This window comes from Pteronotus mesoamericanus, unplaced genomic scaffold (assembly GCF_021234165.1).
Source record: "Pteronotus mesoamericanus isolate MK-2021 breed Mesoamerican mustached bat unplaced genomic scaffold, CSHL_Meso_final contig_173, whole genome shotgun sequence".
In the NCBI taxonomy this organism is placed as follows: Eukaryota; Metazoa; Chordata; class Mammalia; order Chiroptera; family Mormoopidae; genus Pteronotus; species Pteronotus mesoamericanus.
Genome location: NW_026555072.1, coordinates 9,767,549 through 9,795,155, shown reverse-complemented (window position 1 = coordinate 9,795,155; position 27,607 = coordinate 9,767,549). Strand labels below are relative to the sequence as shown.

The following is a 27,607-nucleotide window of genomic DNA, read 5'->3' as shown; positions in this document are numbered from 1 at the left end:
TCAAGTTCTATTACAATATCTTACTCTCTGTTTGGGCTGTTTATTGCTACTGTAACAACCAAAGAATATCTACTAGGCACAAACTTACAGAAAGCTATATTTAGCTGGCATCCAGCAGTCTGGAATTCACCACGAAAGCCACTTACATGTTGTCTATACCTCCATTTCTCTAGCTATAAAATGCCCCTCTGAGCAGGCAGATCTTGTCTTGTTCAATTTGGACCATGTCCAGTCAACATATCAGAAAAGCTTGTCGGGAGAAGGAATATTTCATTTGGTGATACTCTCCCTGGCCTAAGGAAACTTACAACATAATTGGAAGGACAGAAACACATCAGACGTTAAAGTGATCTGTGCAGAGGACTTATGTGAGAGATAGGAAACCTTAATCCTGGTCTACCATGAATTCACTGCGTAACCATGGCAAATAACATGATCTCTTAAGGCTTTATGCCTTATTTGTAAAATGAGGCAGTTGGATAGGATGATAATAGCTGAAATTCACTCAGCACTTATTATATAACAGGTCCAATGCTCAGCACTGAACAAAGGTTAACATATTGAAACCTCACAATACAGTTGGGAAGTACATACGACTATCACCCCCATTTGACAGATAGTCTGTGAGATCCTTTTCAACTCCAATGTTCTATAATTACATGATTTAAAGGTAAGTAATATGGTAAACTGAATTTTCCAAAAGTGGCCATGATATTTCCCATCTCATATGTTCTTTCTAAAGTGTGACTTTGACACTCCTGCCTTTGAATGTAGGTCTATGTCCCCTCTCATTGAATTTGGGTAGTCTTGTGACTAGAGAAAATGAGTGATACTATGTGACTTCAGGCTAGATCATAAAAGCCAACAGAGCTGATATTAATTTTCTATTGCTGCACAACAGATTACCACAAATTTAGTGGCTTTAAACAATACCCAAATTTATTAGCTCACAGTCTGTAGGTCAGAATTCTGGGTAGAGCATGGCTGGATTCTGTGCTCAGGGTTTCATGAGATCAGAATGAAGGTGTTGGCTGAACTGAGTTCTCAGGGTCATTGGGGACTATCTTAGAATTCTGTCTACCACATAGCTTCAGTCTGATTCTCTTGTTTTCTTGTTCTTAGTGTTTAGCCACTATGCTGTGAGGAAGCACAAGCAGCTTATGGAGAGGAACTGAGGCCTGCCCACCAATAGTCTCAGCTGAGCTCCCAGCCAACAACCAGTATCAACTTGCCAGCCATGTAGTGAGCCATTTTGAAAGTGAATCTTTCAGCCTCAAGCTGAGCTGCCCAGCTGGCAGTCCATGGAGCAGATGAGCTGTCCCAATTGAGTCCAGCCCAAATTGCAAATTTGTGAGTAAAATAAGGGAATGTTGTTCTAAGCCACTAAGTTTTGGGGTGACTTGTTATGCAGCAATAGATCATTGGAACCAAGTAACAACCCAAGTGAGATGATCTACAAGTACTAGAAGCTTCTGCGGACAAGGAATGATAATGCACATTTCTTTTAGGACATTGGAGCATCTGGCAGTGTAGGCCTACAATGTCATTCAATTCATGCTTGATGATTTATTAATTCAAACTTACAGTGAACTGATTTATACCAGTATACCAGTCATCTATATTTGGAAGCTTAGCAAAAAGTGTGCCCCTTTCCCTATATATTTTATATTAAGACTTTATTTGTGAAATATTTGGGATGTAAATGAACATAGTAACTTTTTTTTGTAATCCCCACCAGAGGATGTGTATTTTAAAAAATTGATTTGAGAGAAAGCGGAAGGAGAAAAAGAAACTTCGATGTGAGAGAGAAACATCGATCTGTTGCCTCCTGTATGTGCCTGACCCAGGATCAAATCCACAACCTAGGTATGTGCCCCAACCAGGTACTAAACTCGCGACCTTTTCATGTCTGGGACGATGCTCCAACTAACTGAGCCACCCAGCCAGGGCTAAATGGAATAACTTTTAAAGGTATAATGGGCTTGTTTATAAATCAGTACTTAAAATATTAATATTTCAAGGTATACTTAACTACTTTTCAACAATTATTATTTTTATTGGGAAAAGGTAGAAAATACTGGGAAAATAATAATCAGTTTTGTCATTAAGAATTTTTATCAATGGATATAAAGTATTAGATGAAAGACTATTGGAGACTAGAATACCTATACACTCTCAAAGAAGATCCCCCTGGTTTATTTGTTGATTACAGAGGGGGAAAGGGGCCTTTGCAATGCAGGAACCTGTCAGACAACTCCTTAACCAAATGACCAAACTTAATATCACCAGTGATGGAACAAATGACATCATGTGCCTGCCACTGTGATGCATTAAGGACACAATGTGTAGTATTCTAGCCAAAAAATGTTTAACCTAAATCTAATTATGATAAAACAGACAAATCCAAATTAAGAACATCCTGAAAAAGCACTGACTTGTACTCTTCAAAAATACCAAAGCCACTAAAGACAAAGAACACTGCAAAACTATTTTAGATTAAAGGAGATTACCCTAAAAGAAATGATAACTACATGTGAATCTTGATTGGGTCCTGGGTCTCCCCTACTCCAGCAAAAAGAAAAAAAAACCCCATAAAGTTCTAAAACTTAAATATATACTGCATGTTACATATCAGTAGTGTACTAAATGTTAAGTATGTGACTGGATTATTGCATTGTGGTTAAATTAGGAGAATGCCCTTGTTAGGAGCCAGACGCTGGAATATTTAGGGGTAAACTGTCACTCTGTCTGCAAATAACACTCTGGCAAATTGTGTAAGGCCTAAAATTCTTTACCTGGTTGAAGAATTTTGTATCAGCATCTAGTCAATAGTGTCCATAGATCGAAGACAACAAGCAAAGTTTCCCTTCATATAGCTAAAGAGAAGCAGGCAGCCGAACCCTCATCTTCCTGGGTAGTAATCTTGAGAGCTTTATGGTGGCCGTAGCATGATGGGTGCAAATGATGAGGCTGTGCTTCTGCCTTTGCTAGAGGGGCACACACAGAAATGCATGCACACACATGCATTCCACAGATTTCAAGTGCTCACCAGAAGGAAGGCACATGCAACTATGGTAGGTGCTGTGCGACGCACTTTACGGCATTGCTGTGCGTGCACCAGATAGCAGCACGTGCTGTCTGGCGCACTTTACAGCAGCCAATCTAAGGCGCGAGGCCGTGCGTTTGACGCCGTGTCCCGGTTGCTATGGTATCACGTCTCTACGCCCCACATCATTGTGAGCTGGCTGTTCATCCGTTGGCGTTCTTATGGCTCTGTGATCATGGCGGCGATAGCGGCACTGTGCCGGAAGGCAAAGGACTACGTGAAGACCAAGGAGTTCCGGGATTATGTGACCAGCACACACTTTTGGGGTCCCATGGCCAACTGGGGCCTACCGCTGGCTGCCTTTAGGGACATGAAGGAGTCTCCGGACATCATCAGCGGCCGCATGACGACAGCGCTCATCCTCTACTCGATGGCCTTCATGCGCTTTGCTTACCGCGTACAGCCTCGCAACTTGCTGCTGATGGCCTGTCACGGCACCAACGTGGTGGCGCAGAGTATGCAGGCGAGCCGCTACCTCATCTACTATTACGGCGGGGGCGCTGAGAAGACCACTGCTGTTGCCACCCCGGCTGCCACCACCGACACCGCCGACACCGCCGTCGCTGTCACCACCGCCATCGACGACGACACCACAGCCTGTGAGTGACTAGGTGGCCACCGGCCCCAATCTGCAGTTCCTGTAATGAGATTAATGGCTGAGATGGCCTTATCTAATCTTTGCAGCTTTGCAAGCACTGAACTTTTTCTTCCTAAAGACCAGTGAAAAGTTTGGTTTTGACTCTAGAACAGTGCAAATCTCATTTAAACCTGCAGTTTGGTTAATAAACAAAATACAAAGTAGCATAGAACTGAAACCGAGTGTCGCCTCTTTCTTGACCTGGAAATAAACTTTTATAGAAGGTAAGGAAGGTAGATTGCTTGGTTTTTTTATTCATGGGACCCACAACTCGAGGGTTAATTTTAGTTTATATGGGGAAGAAAGAGTGTTTGAATGAAAGGTATTTCAAATTATATAACTCGTTGTTGTTTTATTAATTTTCTTAAAGCTCTCTTGGGAACATGTTTTGTTACTTGCTTTGTGTATCCAGGCCAAATAAGGATGCTTAGCACACATGACTTTTAAACCTTGGTAGAGTCACAAATCTCTTTACACCAAAAAGAAAAAGTCTGGGGGCTATTTCTCTTGATGGAAATACTTGGAACTGAGTTTAAATGATCTCTGTGAAATCCACTTTAGAGTTTTAAGGAGTACTTACTTATTAAGAGAATCTAGAATTTCTCAGTGACTGAGAGCAATTATAGAATCTTCCATGGAAACAGAATAAATAACTCTGAGGTCAATTACTGTCAACCCTGAGCTCTAGGTAACTAAGAAATAAAAATGACAAAATCATAATCCTTTCCTGTTTTCCTCATGCCTAAAAATGGAGAAATGGCAGTTTGTAAAATTGTTTGACTTATCGCCTAGCTATGGTTGGGGATGAGGGCCTGTGGTCAACAGTATTAGCCCAGAGTATCCACCTTCGCCTCTGCTGCCAGAATCTCATAAATGCTGAGTTTTCTTAAACCAGGAAGGACAGAAAAGAGAAGGGTGGGACAGTGGGTATGAAGCCATTCTGCAGCAGAGGCTACCCTCTAGGATTTAACCTCAAGTCTCCCCCTACCTTTGGAGGATGCAGGAAGTTCCAGAGTGGTCTACTGCGGAACCTCAACGAATGTGTTTAGGACTGCTTTTGTTTAATGTTTCAAATGCAAAGAAATTTAAAACAGCCATCTGAAAGGTTATGAAATTACCAGGTTTGGATTAAGACAGGCACATTAGTGGAACTCTTGGAAGATTCCCTTTTATCTTTTGTGGCATCTAAGCACAAGTCCTCTTTGTAGGCAGTTTCTGCATTACACTTTCTACATGCAGGGGGGAAAAACAAACTCTGGAAAATTATAATGTATTAGTTATCTATTGTTGTGTAACAAATCACTCCCAAACTTAGCTTTAAACAACAAATATTTAAAATTTTAAAAAACAACAAATATTATCTTACAATTTCTGAGGGTCAGGAATGGGAATGGCTTAGCTGGGTGTTTGCTGCTGGCTCAGGGTCTCTTAGCTGTCCACTGTGGCTGCAGTCTCTGAAGACTTGCCTGGGGCTAGAGAATCCCACTTTCAAACTCACAGTTTAAAGGAGGCTTCAGTTCCCTGTCATGTGGCCACAGGGCTGCTTACAACACGCTTCACCCACAGCAGGTGTTCCAAAAGAAAGAAAACCCAAGATGGAAGCTATCTTTTTTTTTTTTCAAACACATTTGTCTCTGCCTCCCCCCCCCCCCCGCCTCCCTCAATCCTTCCCCACTTTGGCTTTGTCCACGAGTCCTTGCTATATGTTCCTTGACTTGCTTCTTCCCCTCCTTTTCCCTGGCCCACCCCTCCCTCCTTCCCTCTTGTCTCTGCTGGTTTCTTTTCCTTTCAGTGTTGCTGGTCGTATTTTCCTTGCATCTTTGCATTGTTGGTCAGGTTCCGCTTATAGGTGAGATCATATGGTATTTGTCTTTCGCCCCCTGGCTTATTTCGCTTACCATGATGCTCTCCAGTTCCATCCATGCTGTCGCGAAGCTTAGTAGTTCTTTTTTTCTTTCTGCTGCGTAGTATTCCATTGTGTAAATGTACCATAATTTTTTGATCCAATCATCTACTGATGGGCATTTAGGTTGGGAAGCTATCTTTTTTTATAGCTTAATCTGGGAAGTGATATACCATCACTTCAGCTGTGTTCTATTGGTCACATGGAACAATCCTGGCACACTGTGGAAGGACAGTACTAGGGTGGAAATACCAGGAGGCAGGCATCATTGGGGGCTATTTTCTAGGCTGGCTACCACACACACGGCTCTAAAATAAAAATTCCCATGCAGTAATAAAAAGCTGTTCTTAAAGTTCTCAAATGAATCATAACCTTTTATCAAGATTTTTATTAAAACTTTGAAGGATTTCCCCCTTTACTATTACACGAGTAGAAATTAATAGATTTTTAGATTTGTCTTATAAAATGTATTTTGTAATTTGGGTATTATATTTCAATAAAAGACCACTGTCTGTTGAACACATTTCAGACCAGGTGGGTTTCTAATTAACCTGGTAAGGAAAAAGGAGGCACTCTTTGCTGATAATTTCCTAGTGGGCAAAAAAGTTAGAGAAAACATTCAGATGATTACAACACCTCTACTCTAATGCAGTGCTACACTTACAGGATCCAATTCGTAGTATGGCCACCCAACTAAAAGATCTAACCCTTTGTTGCCTAGGATATTCATGCTTAAAGCCATAACATGTGATTAATATTTTAATAAAAATGAAACTTTCAAATCATTACAGTAACAATCATATCATAACCCCCCCAAACTCTCAAACATAAATAATCCTTTCTGACCTTTGAAATTTAACTTAAACTGTCTACAGATCTCTACCAGTACTTTATGAAGCCAATAACATTGTCTGAATTGGCAGTTATTTTTCCAGAAGTTTTGTTACTGACACACGTTTGTAATGTCCCAAAATTTGTTTTTATATTGAGTTTAGTTAGGTCATAACTTCCTCCTTAGGTCCTCTGAGCTTCCCAGCAAAGCACAGGCTAAAATCTAAAGAACTGCCTTATCTTTGCAACTATGATGCAAAAACCATTTTTCTCCTCTAAGTCTTTCAAAACATAAACCACATATTGTGTTCCAGGGACAGGCTGAGAGCAAATCATATTGCTGGATGAAAACAAGGCACTCTGAGATGAAACAAAGCCTTGTGCAGAAAGGAAAGCACTTCCTGGGGGGCTTCTGATCTTGACAACTCACAAATCTCCCCAGAGGTGGAGCTGATCTCCACAAAAATGGACGCTACAACGTATTACAGGAAATGTGACACATAACTCTTACAGTCTGAATTTATATTGTTTGTATCTCTTTATTTTGAAAATAAAAATTTTAAGTAAAAATTTCAAAATACACAAGTGCATGTTTGTTGTAAAATTTTCACAGAGTAGAAAAGCCACATTTCTTCAAACCACTCTTCTCAACCCCAGTTCCTCTCACAGAAGTAACAGCAAAAAATCTTGGGGAAAAAAAAACTTTCCAGACATGTTATTTTAAAATACAACAGTTTATAGCATTCTGTTAAATTGTTAAACTTTCTGCTTTTCTATTTAATGTCTTAGAGATTGTCCCACATTACTGCATTGCAGCATTTCCTCATTTTTTTTTTACCAGTTGTATAGTACTCTGTAGCATGGCTGCGCTGTGACCTATTTAACCAGTCCTCTCCTGATGGCTGGCTGCCAACTCTGCTGTGAACACTCCTTGGTGCCCACATGCATAGGTCTATAGATGAAAGGCCCACAGGCTGATGTCCCTGAACACACCACATTCGCTTTTAAGCCCTCTCTGGGAATGTCTTCCTTTCTTTGTTTCAATTTCAATGTAATTAAACACTGCCATTATACTTTTCTGAATATTTTTAATTTATCAAAGTAGACATTAAATCCAATAAGATGAAAGCTCATAGACCACCATCCATACCTTTAAAATCCTCACATTTGCATTTACGTTAGTGCCTGGCACATGGTTGACACTTACTAAGTGTTCGAAAGATAAGGAAAAACTAACTAGATACAAGAGGTATGAAAATTAAGTGATCCTAATCCCATTGGAAATAAGGTTTTAAATTGGTTAGTGAATTAAGATTTAATTTGATGCCAAGTTTTGACTCATATCTAGAAGATAGGAAATATTACAAAGTTTCTTAGTTTGGGAGAGTTGTATGCTGAATGAAAATTCTTCTTCCTTCACTATTGAAGTCATCTCAAGAAACTCCATGAAATGAAGGGGGAAAGAAAACGTTAAGATTAAAGGCCAAATAGTAACAGGAAAGATTAAAGCAGGAAGTTACAGGCACATCTGCATTCATCCAGGTTTTACAAAATTACATTAAATGCCTTTTAATGTAAAAATATACCTCAACCCTCGGCCCATCCTCTACAGATCACATTCTTCATGGGCAGCTGAGGAAGCAAAAGAGCTTGGTTTTTCACTGGGGCTATTCCTCCAGGCAGCAGGGAACGTGGCAATTCTGTCCCTGAAGGTTCAGAGGCAACGTGGCCCAGTTAAGCACCATTGCATACAATGGGACAGGGGTTTCACAGTTCAGGAAACAAACAGAACAAAGACAGAAGTGAATGGCTTTTTGGGTAAAAGGAATAGAGGAAGTATGAATGAATGCATGAATCTGTTGAAAGAAAATGATGTCTTTGAATTCCCATTAAGGATGTTGAAATTTCATTCTTAAATCTTCCAAGGAAGGACCAGGCTTAGATAACAGTATAACTAACATTTACATTTATATATGAATACTCCTAAGCTATCTGCTGACCCTTCAGTCAAAAAAATATTCATTGAGCACAGCAGGGCCAGCGCCTGTGCTTAGCACTTGGGATCTAGCTGAACAGAAAGAGCTGTGACTGCCAAGGGAGTTTACCTTTCCTAAGTGCCATGAACAAGCCAGCAACTGCAGAGCTTTCCCCAACATCCCTGTTTGTGATGCTGGCCTAAGGCCCCCTGCCCCCTCTTTGGTCAGTCAAGTCACTGTGTTCCCCAGCCCCTCCCCCACCAGCCCGGACCCACTTCCTTGTCCTACTGCCTCAGGGTACCAGAAACGGTTGCAATAGTTCTATAACTAATTGGAAATGGCTAGAAAATGGCCTTTCAGGCAATTTTTTTCTTACCTTCTTCCAAAAAGGAAGGATTTATATCTTGACTCTTACATTACAGTTCACCCCTTGGGCATCCTCATGAATGAGACTTTCAGGAAGGAGGGGGTGGGGTGAGGCAGGACTTGTCTGCCAGTGGGCAGAGAACTCTGCATGACCCCTCACACAGGCCTGGCCAAACACAGCCTTTACTGTGCTAAGCAGCTAGAGTTTAGGACCAGAAAAGAATCTTACCTTTTAAATAAGTAACAAAACAAAAGAAAAAACACCCAAAAACCCTGAATAACAGTTTTGGCATAAGAGTAATATTTTTTGGTCAGTATAAATCGCACAACACCAAGCTTATGAATAAAAAAACAAAAACAAAAATACCTCCCAAAGAGTCAAAGGAAAAGTCCAGGAAAAGACAACAAAAATTCCTTTTTGGTTTGGTAGAGTAGTCTGGCAAGCTTTTCCTTTTGCACAGAAAAGGATGGCTGAGACGGAAGCCATGCTGACTTTCACAGACCATGTCTGATTTTTGTCAAAGGGCAACCTAAAATAAAAGAAAATACTTAATTTTATTTGGGGGGAAAAAAGTAAAATACTGAAGACAGTTATTTATTTTAACAAGTTTTACTTATGGAAATTAACAAATTGCTATTAATACCACAGCTAAGAGCCAGTCATCACTGGTATCACTTTAAGGCTGCCATGCTCTTTGATTATGTTATAAAGTTGAATCACTTAAGACCAGACCAATGACTTGAGGTATATTTCACTAAACCAAGTTGGCAGGGAGTTTTTGTTGAATTACTTCCCATATGAAAACTATCAACTAGAAAGAGCACAAAGCCCAGTGTCCTTTCTCTCAAATATTAAGGACATAGGGAAACTTCAGATGAGACTAAATGTGTGTTCATTATGACCTTACATAAAAGAACAGACATCAAAGAGATGAGGCTATTCTATCCTTATTTAACATCAAATGCCTAAATTTACCTCAGGCCTCCCCTTCAGGAGCCTGTGCCCCAGGTTCCTTTGAATCCACTTTCTGATGCTGTAGATAGAGGCTGTCTAGCTTCTGCATATCTTCTGTAAGACCATTTCTAAGATCTTCATTGTTTCTTAGAAATTCTTTTACCACCTCCAGCTGATTTAAGAGCTGCAAAAAGAAACCATACAATTCACAGCTGAGATCATTTTACAGCAGCCTTGTACTTCAGGTGAAAACTTATTAGCTCCAAGACTGGCTCCTGCCCATGTATGGACCAAGAGACAGAAACCTTGGCTACAGGCACCTGTCCATAAACAGGTTAAGGTTTGAAAAACAAAACGAAACAAACCCTTTAAAACAAAGCACCCTCTACTCAAACAAAGTAAGACCCAGGCTAGCTGGTTCTGGGCCACTCACAGGGATGTTTGCTTGCCTCCTCAAATTTTTAAAAAAACTTTCTACATTTGTACGAACACACACAGATGATCCTCAACTTACAATGGGGTTACATCCTGATAAGCCGATTGTACGTTGAAAATGTAACTCAAAAATGCATTTAGTGCAACCTAACCTCCCAAACATCACAGCTTAGTCTAACCCACCTTAAATGTGCTCAGAACACCTACATTAGCCTACAATTGGGCAAAGTCATCTCACTGCCATTCCCAAAACCACAAGAGATTATCATATTGCATATCGCTAGCCCAGAAAAAGATCAAAATGCAAAGTATGGTTTCTATTGAAATATGTTATCTGTGTTGCACCATTGTAAAGCTGAAAAATGGTAAGTAAAATCATTGTAACACACACATACATACATATACACATATGTACATGTATACAAAAATAAAATGAAGCCCTTTCATTTTGAATTTTGTAACTGTACGTGCATTAGTATTAAATGTATATATCCATACATATACATATGTATATGGTTATCCATATACATGCATATGTATAGATCTGTTTATATATATTTAATAGTAATAATATGTACAGGTAAAAACTTCAAGATGAGCACAAGAGTACAATGTAAATAATTAGTCCTCTTCTAAATGCTTGTCCTCAGTTACCTAGCTCCTTCCCTCAGAGGTGACCACAATGAAATTTCTTGTGTTTCTTCCAGAGATAGTCTATGCATTTCCATGTGAGCATGTGTATATTGTATACACATTAAAAAAAATACAAATAGCAGCATGCTAGACATTGTTCTTCAACTGATCTTTCCTGTTTCCTACATCAGATTATAAAGAGTGGCCTTGTTATCTTTTTTAATGGCTGAATATTTCAGTTATGGATGTTTCACATTTTAACATATTATTTCAAACCTTCTGTTAGGACCAATAATGCTGTATATGTGTAATTTTGCATAAAAGACAAGTCCATTTGTAGGATGTTTTTAGAAGTGAAATGCAGTTCTAATTCTGATGGAGTTTTTTGTTTTATTAATAGATTTTGCCAAAGTTTCCATTTACTGAGGTTGTACCAATTTAAACTGCCACCAGTAATGTACTACCTGATATTTAAACTAATAAAAGTACTCTCAGAACAGTATCATGGAAATGTATCAAGGGCTTATCCCAGGACACCCTTACTGGTCACTATATTTATTACAAAGATGAGAGTTACTCATATTTTTGGGTGTGATGAATTTTTCTAATGGGGGACTTCCAACTTCAAGCTAAGTCAAGGTGATCTACATCTAATGAGGAAAAGTGGTGGAGTACCCTATCCCTAGCAGAACGGTGGTTCTTAAACTTCAGAGTATACATGATTGATTCTGATGCACTAGGTCTAGGGTGGAAACTAAGCAAGCACTCAGGTGATTGTGATGTCAGCAAATGAAACAGCCAGAGATGCTGGATGATGTTTGCTAGTGATGCAAGGGAGGCAGGGGAGGGCTGGCTGTGGCTTGTCACGAGGGTAAACAGGGAGAAGGGAGGGCCAGGGAGGTCCTCAGATTGTCTAGTAAGTATGTAGGGACATGCCCTTCACCTGGAGCTGCTTGTTACTGGCTGGAAACAAGCCTACAATTCCTAAAATACCCCTGGGTTTTAAATAATAAATCCAGAAATCATAAACATGTAAAGTGAAGATTACACCAATGACATTATTCACAGCATACACAGTACACTGTGGGCACTGCACTGTTAGCATTTATTGCCGCTGCCTGGTGCTCTAGAAGCACTCCCCAGGGTCCTTCCCATGGTGCCTGTGACCGCGCTGGCTGGCACTGTGCACCGCACACACGCTCCAAGATGGAGTGGGGTCCTCCCTCCCCGTTTGGGGACCTTCTCATTTGATGACCTGGGAGCTGTGCTCCTTTGTCCTGTCATCTCCTGATCCTCTCTGTCCTTCAAATGTGCTTAAGAGGGGCAATTATTTTATTTTGGTTAGGTGGGGAGAGGGGGAGAAAAAGTCAAAAGAAGTTGTTGTTTTTTTCATTACTAATTATATGTAAATGGAGAAGAGAAAGTAGAAATGGAAAAACTGAAGTACTAGAAAAAATGAAGGAACATAGACAGATCTGGATATTGAAGCCCTACTTTGTCACTTAATCACCTTGTGACTTTGGGCAAGATACTTGACCTCTCTGAACTTATGTCCATGTTTGCAAATAAAGGAAGATGATACCAACCCCACTTAGAATTCTTGTGAGGATTAAAATAACCCACTAAAAGCATTTAGCATTGTGTCTGGTACGTACGTTCCTTCCTTCCCATATTCATGTAACAAATATTGAGTGAGAGTCGGTCTACCATGTGCCAGAGACTACTACTGGCAAAAGATGCTTAGCACCTCATTCTTCTAGTCCCTTAAGCCAAAACTCTTGGATTTGTCTTTGATGCCTCTTTCTCTCACATGCCACATCTGCCCACCTCACCACCTGTACACTTCCACCCTGGTCCGACCACCATCTCTTTTACCTGGTAACTGCAGCAGCCTCTTAATGAGTCTTCCGGCTTTTATCTTTAACCACCCCACCCCCTCCCAGTATCCTCAACATAGCGGCCAGTTGTGTTCCCTTTGTCATTCTGCTGCTGGGACCGCTGCCGCCAGCTCCCATCTCAGAAGGAAGAGCCTAGGTCTTTCTCAGTGGCTCTACAGAGCCCAAAGTGACCTGCCCTCTCTATCTTCACTCTCTTACTTCCTCACCCACTATTCTTTCCCTCACCTCACTCGAGCCACCCTGGCTCAACTTTTTGCTCTTCCTTCTGCCTGAACGCTCTCGCTCCAAATATACACATGGCTAGTCCTCACCTCCTCCAAGGTGTTGCTAAGTCCTTCTCAATAAGGCCATCCCGACCACCCTACTGTAACCTGATACTCGTCCCCACTCTACCTTTCCAGATTCCCCATACTCTCCTCAACACAGTACTTCTTCTAAGGCACATCATTTACTTATTATGTTGACTTTACTGTCTGTCTCCTCCTACAGGGATCTTTTTTTGTTCATTGATGCACACCAAGCTTCTAGAACTGTGCCTGCAACACAGTACGTGCTTGCTCAGGAAATATTTGTGGAATATAACAGTGTCATTTCGATCTTTTCTCTGACTGCCTTGAGTACATTCTGTCACTGTCCGGTCTCCCCAGGCTTCCCCACGGATCTCTGCGGAGGTGGTTCCCTCAGCAGGGCTTACGAAATCAGTGATGAGTTTCAAGAATGTGTAAGTTCTTTACATGTTTGTTTCTTTTAGCCACTTACTGTACTCATTTAGCTGAAATTTTTTGAACTCCCAGGTCTGAACAGAGCACGAAGGGCCAGCAGGGCTACATGAAAGGCTCTTGGGTGGCAGCTAAATTCTGTTGTAGCTGGGCCCTTGGTGGACACATTCCACGTATGTCCCAAGGGACCTGACCAGCTGCTGCTCCCATGTGGCTCTGAAGCGGAATGCATTTTACAATCACTTCCACATAGTGTATTTTCATGGGAGCCCCTTTTACAACGTTGTTTACCATTAGGGCTCATCACTCAAGCAGAGAAGAATGGTGATGATGAGCTCTCTCTGCTATGTGCTCCTTGGCACTCACTCTCATGCTCCATGATGCATTTTTGGGAACCGTCACACTCAATTACCAGCATTAAGCATTTTTTTCTCAACTTGGCTTTCCAATACCACTCCTACTGTTTTAATGAATACCAGAAACAGGTCTTGTTAAATATTTACAAAAAAAAGTCCTGTGGTCATAATATAATCACTCTTTTTCTTAATTCCTGGATGCATGTTTTTTTTCCTTCATATTTTAACATCTCAAATGAGAATGCATCTTACCACTGATAGTGTCTTACAATAAACTGGCATTTTCTTTCTTAGAAGTAAATGAATTAATGGTGTGTCTTACAACTGATGCCATGTTAGAGTCACTGAAATTTGGTTTATCAAATCATCTGACTTTGGAGACTAACCCTAAAGTACATGGATAACCATATCTAGTACTGAACTTAAAAATGAGGTCAAGTTCCGTACACCATGGAAAGCCGACCTTCAACTTCTTAGAGATAACATGCCAATCAATTTGAATTTACATTTTGATCAATTGAAATATCAAGAGAAATGCCATGGTCTACTGAATGAAAGCATGCAAAATGAGAACTTATCAACTCTATCTAGAGACTTGGGGACCCAGAGAACAAGCCAATTAACCCCAATTTCCTCTCTGTAAAACAGAGATAATGAGGGCTTGAAATTTACAGTTGCTCGCTCTTTGGTGATACAAGATGCAGTGAGGCATGTGGAAAGACACAGGACCAGAGCGAGGAGACCCAGAGCCAGCCCTCAGACCCCAGCCGGTGGCCTTACATCTGACAACACCTGCTCCTTGGGGTTGCTATCTCATGCATAAAGCAGGGGCTATGATGAGATGACTGTCAGGTTCCCTTCCAGCTCACAACTCACGTAGGCTTCTGGCTTGTGTTCCTACTGATGTGTTTTGCTCTTTGTTTACAAACAGGAAAGAACTGTAGCTCCCTCAAGAGAGAAGAGGTAACCATGAACAACTCAGGGGCCGTGAGCCCGATCCTCCGGTTGCCTTTTCTTGTTCAACTCTGCTTCTAAAAGCAACAGCAGCAGAAAGAGAATTGGGGCTGGCTCTAACGGCATTTTAAAATAAAGCAAGATGAAACACATGGATTTAGAAAACAGAAGATTTAACAGTCTTATTCCTCATTTTAAGTATCTATGGTGCGCCAGGGAGGGCACACCCAAAAACTGGCAGTACGCAATCCCTGTGCTAAAGGAGCTCACCAAGTTGAATGAAATATCTGGGTCAAGGTCAGACCAGTTCACACAGCACATGGACTAGTAAGGAGCAGAGCTTGGTGAATGGGATACACACTCTGTAGTACAAGAACATCTTCTCTGTGTTTAATGTGGCAATCAGCAAAACTACTTTCCTCGGACAAGGTGGAATGGAGAGGTAAAACAAAATTTGTCTAAGATCTGGTGATCTAGAATTCTAATGTAGGAAGTACCGGAATACTTCGGAAACTTACTAGAATACAATTCGCTGTTCATTTTGAAGATTTTTATTTATTTATTTTTAGAGAGAAGGGAAGGGAGGGAGAAAGAGAGGGAGAGAAACATCAATGTGTGGTTGCCTCCTGCGCGCCCCCCACTGGGGACCTGGCCCACAACTCAGGCATGTGCCCTGACTAGGAATTGAACCGGCGACCCTTTGGCTCACAGGCCAGTGCTCAATCCACTGAGCCACACCAGCCGGGGCCCACTGTTCATTTCTTAAAAAAAAAAAAAAATTATAGCTTACATGGAACAAAGGAGATTCATTTCTCCTGTACTCCCAATTAGGACTTGAACTCGTCCTTACCTTGCAGTGTCCTAAACTAGAAATCTCGTCGATCTTCAACTCCCTCCTTCCAGGGCCATGCCATGCTCCAAGTAAGCTAACCAGCGACTACAGCCACTAGCTCTACACAAGCAATGTCTCCCGAATCTGGCTCTTCCACCTCATCTTTAGTTTCTACCTCTCCTCCTCTCACCCTTCCCAAGACTGCAAGAGCCTATTAGCAAGTCTCCAACTCCAACTGCCACAAGATTTAGCTTTCTAAAAGCTGTATCTGCCCTATTTCATTTACTCTTTCTTGCTTAAAAAAAAAAAAAGTCCTGGCTGGTGTGGCTCAGTAGATTGAGTGCTGGCCTGCAAACCAAAGGGTCACCAGTTTGATTCCCGGTCAGGGCACATGCCTGCAGTGCAGGCCAGGTCCTCAGTGGGGGGCGCATGAGAGGCAACCACACACTGACGTTTCTCTCCTTCTCTTTCTCCCTCCCTTCCCCTCTCTCAAAAAATAAATAAAATAAAAAAAAATCTGTTGGCTCCCTACCACTTTCTGGAAATAAGGTCCAAACTTCTTGGTGTAGCACAGAAAACCTTTCAAAACATGGCTTCAACCTACCTGACCACCTCACATCTGACCATGAGTCATGCCTCCTATGCTCGCTGCCCAGGCCCAAGCTGTTCTTTCATGCCTTGGCAGGTGCTGTTCCTTCTGCCAAGAATGCCTTTCTCCTCTTGCCAATTTGCCAAACTCTGATTTGATTCCATTAGTCCCAGTTCAACAGCACCTTCTGAGCAAAGCCCCCCCCCTTTTTTTGCACCCCCTCCCTGACCTGCAGAGAATCTCTTGAACCTTTGTTCAGAATTCTGTGGTAGCCCTTACTGTGCTGTTCCACTGTGTGGCACATATTAGGCATTCAAATGATTGCTGATGAAGTGAAAATAATTATTTAAAGGTAATGTTAATCTGTGCCAAAAGAATACCCATTTCTGAAAATGATTTGTCTTATAAGTCAGAAACATAACTGGCAATATGTTAAAATGAAAGACTCCTCCTCCCTGGAGTTTTTCTTTGTTTTGTTTACTCACACAGAGGGTATGATACTTTTTTTTTTTTTTTTACCTCTTCTGGCAGCACCTCTTGCTCTTTTGCTTGAAGATAAATCTCTTGAAGTTTTTCCTTTAGAAATTCCATTTCTATTTCATTTACTTGGCTCTCACTCAGGTAAATGCCTGTTTCGTATTCACCCCCATCGCAATGATCTTCCTCAGGGATGTAAACAGCCCAGTCAGATGTCAACAGCTGTTGGATTACCAAGCAAATATATGAACTGATTGAATGGAAAAGACATGCACTGGATTACTCAAAGAAGTTATAATTAAATATCACTGACTGGATCCATTTTAATAACATCCTGTGACCACAGAAAAGCCTCTCAGCCCAGCACTCTAGATTTCATATCAACATGTTTTTTCCCTGTTTACATGCTAAAATTTCAATTAAAACTAATAAACTTCAAATTCAAATGAGTAACTGTGGTTCCTTTTTTCCCCTTAGTTTTTTATGTCAGAGCTGTTCAATCTAATTTTTACCTGTTCTATTCTGGAGTACACCTCCACAATCTCTGGGATATTCTGGAATTCCTCCAGAAAATTTTGGATCTTGATCTGGAAATCTCGAAGCCATGTAGAAGATACTTTCATCTCCGAAGAGTGCATGATTTCATTACGACACTTAATTACCTACAGAAAGACAAAAAAAGATAAAAGGTTTCAAAGTCAAACAGTGGAGTAAACTAAGATTTCATAGTTCCAAAGAAAAGTTGCCGGAAGGTTTTCTGTTAGTTACAAAAATGTTCAACCCCCTGCCATTTTAATAAATTCATCAGGGTAAGAAATACAAACAAACCTACAACTATCCTTAGCTCTTGAAATCTTGTGACTGGCTGGGTATCTCTTACAATCCCCTATATCTCTGAACTGAAAACCACCTGCCAAAGAGCAGTATTGGCTACCAGTTCCACATAAACCCACAGAAAATGCAAAAATCCTTTAAATATTGTTGGAGATCCAAGAAGCTGGGCCAAGGGAGTTTCTTGTTGCAGAAACCAAGATGAAAAGATGACCAACTTTTGCCTGTATTTTAGGACAAATGGTGCTGTCTAATCATATATTAATTAATTCATGTAAAGTCTTCCACATCTTTGTTAAGAGATATCACAGGACTCTGTACTGTGGTAATTTTTGTCTCTGCTGCTGTCACAGAGGATTCTCAGTCCTTTCAGCCACTGGCAACCTTGCAAAATATACATGCATTTTCTCTACATATTATACATAATCCATTCAAATATACTCTTTTCAATGACCCTCAGAGTAATAAATGTGCCAGAGCTGTTCTCTGGTGAAACAGTGAAAGTCTAAATCTCCAGAGGAAATCTGACATAACAATCTATTCTGACCTTATTTATTCACTAGTGTTTCTATTTTCTCCAGTTATATGTAACTTGGTCAATGAAATTTATAAGGACGGGATTCAAATGCTGGCATACAATGAACAGAATGATATATTGCTCTGTGTGTATATGTATGTGCGTGTGTGTGTATATATACATATATATATATATTTTTAAAGATTTTACTTATTTACTTTTAGACAAAGGGGAAAGGAGGGAGAAAGAGAGGGAGAGAAGCACCAATGTGAGGTTGCCTCTGACATGCCCCTTACTGAGGACCTGGCCTGCAATCCGGGCATGTGCCCTGACTGGGAATCGAACCAGTGACCCTTTGGTTCGCATGCTGGCGCTGAATCCACTGACCCACACCAGCCAGGGCTCTGTATATATACTTTTTAACAACGAAAATAACTGCTTCTGTTTATTGCAGAGCAGAGAAGAGAAATTTGAGGTTCACCTAGTTTAGCAGTGAAAGGTATTAACACGTTGTCAGGAAGCTTTAATTAGGAAGAACCGAAGGGCTGACTGTATTTGTACTGGGGTTCTTAGACATCACAGAAGGTACATGGGATGTGAGCCCCACTAAGCGATGCCAACTTTGAAGCAAAGTCTAAGTTTCTTTGCACATCACTGTTTTGGGGAGACCGTGTGCTACATCTACACATTGCTTTAGCATCACAAGGTGTGTTCTTCGGCTGGTGTTCACAGTACCTACAGGACTGACTCCCACTGTATGGTTTGAAATCTGACAGCTCTTACCTCTGTGACTTTCTTTCGATTGACCACGAAGTGATCGCAGGAGTTGATGAGACTTAAAAGAGCAACTGCATCACATTCCTCAGGTCCTGTTTTGTCTGCCAGTCCTCGGGGCATGAAGGCCTGCAGGAGGGGAGGCACAACGGGCACCTGATTCTCCTCCAACCCTATGAGCTACTGGGGCCAATGAGTTGGGAAACTTATCTGTTTCCCAAATGTTGACCAAAATTCTCTTCCTGAAGCTTCAAGTTAGAGCCTCATGAGTCCAAATCCAAGTCAGGAAGCAGTTAACCCTCGGCAGTAACTAAAGATTTGCTCTATCTGTCTCTCTGCTCTTAGAGACACTTAAAACTTTTTTTTTTGTCCTCCCCTGAGGACATTTTCTCATTGCTTTTAGAGAGAAAAGGGAGACAGGATTTTTAGAGAGGGGAAGGGAGGGAGGTAGAGAGGGAGAGAAACATCAATATGAAAGAGAAACACATGTCGACTGGATGCCTCTCACAGGCGCCCCGACTGGGGACTGAACCCGCAACCCAGGCATGTGTTCTGACTGGGAATTGGACCAGCAACCTTTTGGTCCACAGAATGACACCCAACCGAGCCACACCAGCTAGGATGACATTTAAACATTTGACATAACTGGTTTTCTGTCCTTTCCTCATGGCATATAAGCAAGAAGCATGAGTAGAAAGCACCTTATTTCTTTCCCTTACTGAAATGTCAGTGGCTGAGTTGTTAAAGATTTAAAATTTAAAAATAATAGTTCCTCCAAAGTGGACACTAAAATGACTTGAGAAAGTTCAGTATGGTAGTATAAAGTTAAGAACCTGGGCTTTGGAGTGTGTGCAACAGGGCTGGGTTCAAATCCCAGCTCTGTCACTTGCAAGCTGTGTGACCCTGGGCAAGCTACTTACCCTTAGATCCCTCATCAGTAAATAGGGATAACCATTCTCATCTACCTCGAAGTATGTTGCAAGAATTAAATAAATTAATGCAAGCAAAGCACTTGTTTGGTGTCTGGTGCATGCCATAAATGTTGGCAATTATCATGTTGATGGTGCAGGGTGAGTAGGACCTCCACAGAGTTACAGATGGAATCCAGGGTTTGAGGCACTAGATTATACCAGAAGGGCCTCGTTTTAGCACAATCTTGCCTTTCATAGCATTTTCTGGCACAAATCCCCAAAATGATGTTGTAGCAAGGCTTGGGTATATTTCTTTCCTGAGATATTTCCAAATTTACATCTGAAGGCAACAACTTTACCAAGCTAATAAGCTCAAGAGTACATTCCTGCCAAGGGACTAGAAAAGATGGTATATGAAACATTACGTGCAATGAGAACTCTAAATAAAGAGTTCCCTTGAAAACAAACACATTTCAGTAGGCAACCGACCACCATACAGTGCTGCTTGGAATGGCATTCCAAACAAGGCTTGGCGGGGCAGGGGTGCCAAAAAGTCCCACGGAGAGTCAGGGTCCTGTTCCTGATGGTGATGGAATCCTACACCTGAACCTCATGTAATTAAGAAAACTTCTGTGTCTCCTGCATGGCTCCTATCAAAAGGCACGGTAGCTGGGATCATAGCTGTCTTTCTATGTCTTAAGAGCCACTGACATGCCAGGCCTCTGAAGGAAGCCTCTTACGAATGCTACAAATGCTAACAAAGAAGTTAGCGCCTGTATCACAGGCAAACTAATTCAACAAAAAGGAAGAAAAGAAGGAACTCTGCTTACTCCAGCTGTTGCTCAGAGGAAAACACAAAGTAAGAGGGGCCTTAGTTGTCTCAAAACCAGGCATACTTTTTTTTTTCATTACAAAGTATGTTCTGTCTGGCATTTTTTCACCAATATAAACCTGTCTCTTCCACATTAAAGTTTTATTCTAGTAATTTTTCCCTTTCTTTAGAAATAGAAGCAGACAAGGAGGCTCTGCTGCCTCCTTGCCTCTGAAAGCTATTTCTTAAAATTGTGCCACATACCATTGTGTTCCATGTGTCAAATGCAGCTCTGGGAAACACACCTATTACCTCTCACTATTGTCTGCTGTCTCTGCACTGAGTAAAAGGAGATGAGGTTGGAGAAATAAATGGGGGCCAGATCACGCTGGGCCTTACTGGCTCTGCACAGGAGTTTGGAATTTATTCTAAGGACATCAGGAAGCCATCCAAGGGTTTTAGGCAAGGGAATAAAAGGATCTAATTCCCACTTGAAAACCACACAACGTGCTGGGTGAAGAACTGACCAGAGGTGACTGGCTAGGTGGGAGGCTGCAGCCAGAGACCAGGAAGGAGAGGCTGAGAGTTGTGACGTGGAGATGGACAGGAGGAGGACTCCATAACCATTTGGCAGGTACAAAGAGGGAAGTGAAGTTCAGAAAGAGATGAAGCAAAAATGACTGTAGGTAGTTGGTGGTGGGGCATGGGCATAGGTTTGGAGGGCAGAGATGAAGAATCCTGCTTGGGAAGTCAATACAAAGCATCCAGGAGGTAATGAAGTGGAGGGGTCAAGTAGGCAGTGAGAGATGGGCACCTGGAGCTCAGAAGAGGAAGCAGGGCTAGTAATACATATCTGCATAAAGGTAGTATTTAATATTTAATTCTATGGACCTGGGCAGTATCACCAGAGGAGAAGAATGGGACAGGAGAGGCCTGAGAAAAGCCAACACTCAGAAAGAGGCCAAGGAGGAACCAGGGAGATAGGAGAAACCACAGGGGAAAATAATGTCACACAGCGAGGAGTGATAAGAGACACACTTCTTCTGTAGCGGAAAGAAGATGATGGACATAGAGGTAGGGAGGCAGGTTGGTAGGTCTTGTAAAGATGAAAAAGCATGTATCTGGGGGTATTCAACAACTCCAACAAGCATGAGCAAGGTTAACAGCTGGAATTGAGGGCGGAGGAACACAAGTGGTGGCTTGACAAAGGAAAGGCAGCAACAATTGTCTTTGGGAACACAAGTCTATAGAGAGATGTGGTCATATGACTGGGGCTCATGAGCCACAACTGAAAGTGACAAGATTTCATTTTTTTAATTGTTGAATAATATTCCATTGTGTATGTGTGTGTATGCATACACACTCATATGTATTCTTTATCCATTCATCAGCCAGGATACCTAGGCTGCTTCTGTATCTTAGCTATTACTAGTAATGCTAGAATGAGTATAGGAGGGCATATACCTTTTTGAATTAGTGTTTCTGTTTTCTTCTTGCCATTTGTGACAACATGGATAGATGTAGAGGGTACTATGCTAAGTGAAATAAGTCAGATAGAAAAATATAAATGCCATATGATTTCACGTATATGTGGCATCTAGGAAAACAAATGAATAAACAAAACAAAATAGAAATGCGCCCACACAAATCGAAAACAAGCTGATGGTTCCTAAAGGGAAGGGGGTGGGGGAATGGGCTAAGAAAATAAATTGCTCATTTAAAAAAAAAAGAAGAAAGAAAAACTAACAATAAAACCAGTCAGCTGCCTTGTGTGCTTCTTCCCCTGAGTAGAAGCAGGTGATGATGTCATGAGGGCTGGAGTTGGTCCAGGCAAGTTCAGAGAAAGGAGAAAAAAGGAGAAAGGGGTCGGAAGAGAATATTAACACAGGGTTGGAATGGAGAAGGTCTGTAGGCGACAGCAACAAAACAGGTGGCCTGTGCTTCAAGAGGATTCTGAGTGGGAAAGCGGCAATGGAGACCAAACAGGTGAGGGACAGTCACAGTAAAAGGTAGAGTTTTAAGTTGTATTGTTTTCTAGGTAAAAGAAGTTGGTAATTCTATAGCATCTTTAAAAAATGGAGAAAAGGGTGCAGCTGTGGTGGGTATACTGGTCCATGACAGCCAAAAATCTGGGGGTCCCTGATAGTCCAATTTCATTTTTGAGGTTAGAGAACAGAGGCTGACCAATGTCACACCACAGCAGCTGAGCTGGGACTCTGATTTCCGCTTCCCAGGTACCAAGCCTGTGCCTGCTGCTCACTGGCATGGAAGCTGACTCCAAAAGCTATTTTGTGTTAGGAGGCCACTTTGACTGCCCCTCCCCTCCCCCTAGCTGGCTTCTGACAAACATCAAAAAGGTAAAAAAAAATCGCCCCCCCCCCAAACTGGCCCAACTAGTCATGTTGCAGAAATCTAAAAACAGGCCTTATGGTATCCTTCTATCTGGCTGCCCGCCCCATCTCCAAAGTTTTATTCCTTACACGGACACTTAAAGTCCTTCACAATTTAGCCTTTTCTTTCCTTACCGCATTTTGTCATACTCATGGTGTCCTAGAACCAAATGCAGCTACTAAGGGAGCTTACCCTCAAAAATGCATTTCATGTTTCTCCCTCTGTGCCTGTGCTCATGATGCTCCCGCTTGCCCCAGCATCTCTTGTTGAAACCTTTCCTATAGCTTTGCAAACAGGGGTAGCAAAACTCAAAATGCCTTCAGGAAGTAGACAGAAGCTTCTACTTCACTAAGCTGGGTTTGGTCCAATATAACAGCCCTGAACCGCCTAGACACCGGACCTTAAACATCCAATTTCTCTGAATCTGTTTATGAGGTCCCAGGCTCCAGTTGACTCCTACCTGGTGTAACCTCCCTCCAACCCTACAGCCTGAGGTGCTTACCTTGGCCACCTCCCAAGCGTCCACAGGCCAGCGTCCCGGCCGGCAGTTTCCCCAGTAGATGTCTCCATTTCTGTTCGTGTGATGTTTCAAAATCTCCCGTTTCCACTCTGTGCACACCTGACACTGAGGATAAAACTACAGGGGGCGGAGGTGAGGGGGGGCCCAGGAGGAAGGGGCATTTGGGCACCTGAGCCCCGTGTCTTGTGGTTGACCCACCCACCACCAGGGAGGGCACGGGACGCTGCACTCTGGACGGGTACGGGGACAGGGACGGGGACGGGGACAGGGTCAGGAGGCGCTGATCAAGGCCCTCGGCCAGGCGCTCACCTGGCGGGCGTGTGGGCTGCAACGCGAGCCGCTACGGCAGGTGGCGCTGGGGCCCAGGCCGGGGGCGGAGGCAAGCAGGCTGCGATGGAAGGCTAGTATCTCCCGGCCGACGAAGCCCTGCAGGCAGCCACGCAGCATCAGCAGGCAGTGGCCCGCCTTCACCCAGTTCTTATACTCCACGCAGTTGAGGCGAACTGCCAGCTCAGACAACACCATGCTTCCGCTCCTACCCTGGAGGCCACGGGGCGAGGGGCGGAGCGGGCAGCAGTGCGCAGGCGCAGAATCCTGGGCGGTGCCGGATTCAGCTTGGCCCCGCCTTTACCCTGTCCCCAAGTGCTGAACGCCATTCTGGCTTCTGGGGCACATCGGCCCCACCCTAGTCTTAGGTGACCCATACGTAAAAATAGTTTGGTGCTTGCCCAGAAAGCCTCGACCTGAATGAAACTCTTACGCCTTTTTCTGTTACTCCAAACTGAGACCACCCCCCCACTCACCAGCCCCGGATTCTCCTCTCCCCTGATTGTCCGTGGTCCTGTTTTTTTCGTAGGGATGTAGGTGCTTAAAGCACACTTCTTGAATTACATGTTCCTTGCGTCATACGATTCCAAGAAGTTTACTTAACTGGTTCCTAAACCCACAGCTACGCTGTAGCAAATCAGGGCATTAGTGACATGTGACCATGTATCCTATTATGCATTTGCGGTGTGCCAAGGTGACACAAAGCTCCAAAGCATCCGCCATTGGGCCACCTAGGAGAGGCAAAGTAGGCAACACATCACCTGGATTCTGGAAGGCGGCACTGCCAGATAAGGGCTTCTTCTTTGGTCCTGAAGCATTAAATTTAGATGATTGTTTTGTACTCTTAATTATAATGATAATTAGTACTCCTCCTATCAGGGAGTCTGTGGTTCCAAATAATTGTGCCATGAGGGTCAGAATGCAATAAATCAACTTCAAACGACAAGAGGTCATCTGTTTTAGTTAGGTTTGGTCAGCTTATTGAGCTTTGAAAACACATTAAAATTGTGTGTAGTCACGAAAGGCTCTGAGGTTGAGTCTAAACACTGAAGTTTGCCCCTGACTTCCTATTTCACATCAAAGTGGCAGTGTTCAAAACTAGATCTGGACTCAAATGGCCTCTTCTTAGCTGTTTGATCTTAAGCAGTCTTAAATTTGATCTCAGCAAGTTATTTCATTTCTCTAGGACTCAGTTCACTCATCTGTAAAAGGAAGCTATTAATATCTACCCCATTTGGGCTGTTGTGAGGATTATATATACACAGAAATTCTTGGAATAGTGCCTGGAAATAGTAAACTCTCAGTAAATATTAGCTATTATTTTATATTGACCTAAATGTACTCTTTCATCAATCAGATATCTGGGCAAGGTATTTTAGCAAATCACAGCCACTAGGAAGTGGAGGCAATTTCTAGAAAATTGTGAGCAGATCATGGTGTACTGGAGTTGTGCAGTAAAATGCTGGTTGGCCTCTGCTAACTTTTTCCTTAACAATCTCAGTATTAAACCTATACTAAATAAATTTCAAACCATTCCCTTAATGGACACACTGTCCATTCCCATCAAACCAAATGCAACAAAATTCCACAAGAAACAATGAAATATACATTAACATCTGCCCTTTCTGTCCCTTAAGTTCCCTAACTGTAAGTTCTCTTAAAACTTTTGGTATATTGATTTTACATCAAGAACACTTGGGTAATAAATAAATATTAAAGGAAAATGTAGTAGGTATTTCTTTGGGGGGAGGGGAATCATGAAAGAAACTTTTTATGTCGAAATTGGATCTGAATTTAGAGTAGTAAAATTATGCTTCTCAAAGTTATCAAATTACCTATAGTCCAAAGAATGACCAACAAACTATTAGTATCCTGTGGCTGAACAGGTTACTGTGTTAATTATTAGTGGTATTCAAATTCAAAATCATGTATGTTTTAGTTTATACCTGCACTTAACACCCTCAGAGTTAATTTTCAAATATAAGGTTCAGCCCATTATTAATAATCTGACGTATTTTGTTGAAGTTTTCACTTTTTTCCTAATTCTGAAAGTACTTCTATATATTCTGAAACAGCATTTTAATAGATAGAAAAAAGGTGGCAAATCAGAACCAATTTCTTCTTTCAGGTTAAATTATTACTAAACCATACTACTACCCAAACATCTTCATGAAAATTAACTAGAGAGTTGGTAGTTCTCTGAAACTTCTGTAAATTTTATTACTAAAATCACATTGAAAACATCTTAAAGACCCAAACCCCATAAAAGAAAAAAATCTCTATGGGCATCCAGTCCCTTTGATTGAAACTGGGTAACAAAAGAAGCAAAAGACATAGTTTGTGATGAAGTCTAAAATTCAAATGCTAGCGTATTCAAGCTTTAATAAAGTACATACCAATTCCAAGCATAATTATCAAAATTCAAAGGTGTACTCTTAAATAAGCGTCAAAAGCAATTTTGTTCACTGAATCCTATCTTACTTTTGATTTGCACAATGCATTCAGAAATGAGTTATAGTTAGGAAAATTGTCCACTGAATGCATCATGCTTAAAAATGCAATTAGCATTCGAAAACCAACCATACTTAAAAGGGAAAAATACCTGAAAAGTTAACTGTTTTAATAAAATTATTTGAGGCAATATTATCCTGGAGATAAAAATGCATTTGTTGTATTTTTACATGTAGATTTCTACATGAAAGAAAGGATTCAGCTCTAAATAGAAAAGGACTGACCCCTGATAAAGACATCTTAGGTTGACAAACCAATGTGATTACCACTGTAAGGAGAACTGGAAACAGAAGGATAAAAGGTAAGTTAAAGGAAGGATAGAAGTTTAGTCACTTGTTTCTGAATAGTGGCAGAGTTGGGCGAGAAGCAGGAGATGAAGGCAGTAATAAGACACAGAAGAAAGGCAAAGAAGGCCTCAACTCTGACCAGGAATGAATAGAGAATAAAGCAAAGTTGAGAACAGATATGATATAGCTGCAGTGAGATGCTTGAAACTAGAATTTGAATAGTTACAGAAACTCAATTAAATCATCTAAAATGGAATTAGACAAAGCATCTGAAATTTAATGGAGAATATTACAGTGATCAGATAACTCAGCATGGTAGTGTCATTTAAAAAACTTTCCCAAATAGCGTCAAGTCACCAGAAGACCTTTGCTTCCAGTCACATTCCTTCAAGCTTATCAAAGTCCCTGACTGATTGGGAGACAGCACAGTACTCCAAAAGGAAACTATGCTGAGATGTGTCAGTATCAGAAACTCCATTTGACCACGGGCAGACCCTGGATGTTAGATTCTTCAAAGTGAGGGGACTGGACCAGGTTTCTTCCAAGCAAAACATATTTTATCATTTTATTGATAATGAATTAAACTGGGATTGTTTAGACTAACCCCAGCTTTGGTGGGGAAGTTAAGCAAGATAAGGAAACATCACAGAAATTTCATGCAAGGACAGAGCATTCAAATCTGTTTCCTAATTAATGCTGTATGCAGAAGTATCCTGTAAACTAAATTTGCCTAACAGAAAAGTTACCACATCCTCAACAGATCAGAATGTTGAAGTATTTGGGATCCTTGACTAATATAAAGTAATCACTGTCTCTTCTCAAAGACTGGGTTCTTTCTCTTTTACCAAAATCCTAAACTGAAAGACAACCAAGGTGCTAAATGTTTACCACAGGTTAATTTAGGAATGTTTGAAGAAAATAAAACTTGAAACAAAGAAGCAGATGTTTTTGGTCAAATTTCAGACACATATTAATTACTGGCCCCACCAGGTTAAAGAAGAAGAGAGGCCCTGAGAAGTCTATAGAGCTGATATACACACAATTGAGTGTCACTGTTTTT

At 41.5% G+C, this 27,607-nt stretch overlaps 2 protein-coding genes across 4 annotated transcripts; one reads left to right on the top strand and one right to left on the bottom strand.

Moving 5' to 3' along the window:
* The first annotated feature begins 3,281 nt into the window (after positions 1-3,281).
* MPC1L (mitochondrial pyruvate carrier 1 like) lies at positions 3,282-3,713 on the top strand. Its single transcript, XM_054566333.1, has one exon. The coding sequence runs from the start codon at positions 3,282-3,284 to the stop codon at positions 3,711-3,713; it is 432 nt and encodes a 143-aa protein (XP_054422308.1).
* CUNHXorf38 (chromosome unknown CXorf38 homolog) lies at positions 3,650-23,972 on the bottom strand. Of its 3 annotated transcripts, XR_008528557.1 has the most exons (8): positions 23,732-23,972; positions 23,405-23,539; positions 18,799-18,918; positions 17,180-17,329; positions 16,710-16,889; positions 9,796-9,958; positions 9,187-9,349; positions 3,650-3,744 (listed from the first exon to the last, which is right to left on the bottom strand). XR_008528557.1 is itself a non-coding variant. In XM_054566547.1 (7 exons), the coding sequence occupies exons 1-6, from the start codon at positions 23,945-23,947 to the stop codon at positions 9,797-9,799; spliced, it is 963 nt and encodes a 320-aa protein (XP_054422522.1). In that variant the 5' UTR covers positions 23,948-23,972; the 3' UTR covers positions 8,720-9,349; position 9,796. The 3 variants fall into 3 exon arrangements, 2 of the variants coding, with proteins under 2 accessions (XP_054422522.1, XP_054422523.1); XM_054566547.1 differs by lacking the exon at positions 3,650-3,744 and having other exon boundaries at positions 8,720-9,349; XM_054566548.1 differs by lacking the exons at positions 3,650-3,744; positions 18,799-18,918 and having other exon boundaries at positions 8,720-9,349.
* Between the last annotated feature and the right edge of the window lie 3,635 nt (positions 23,973-27,607).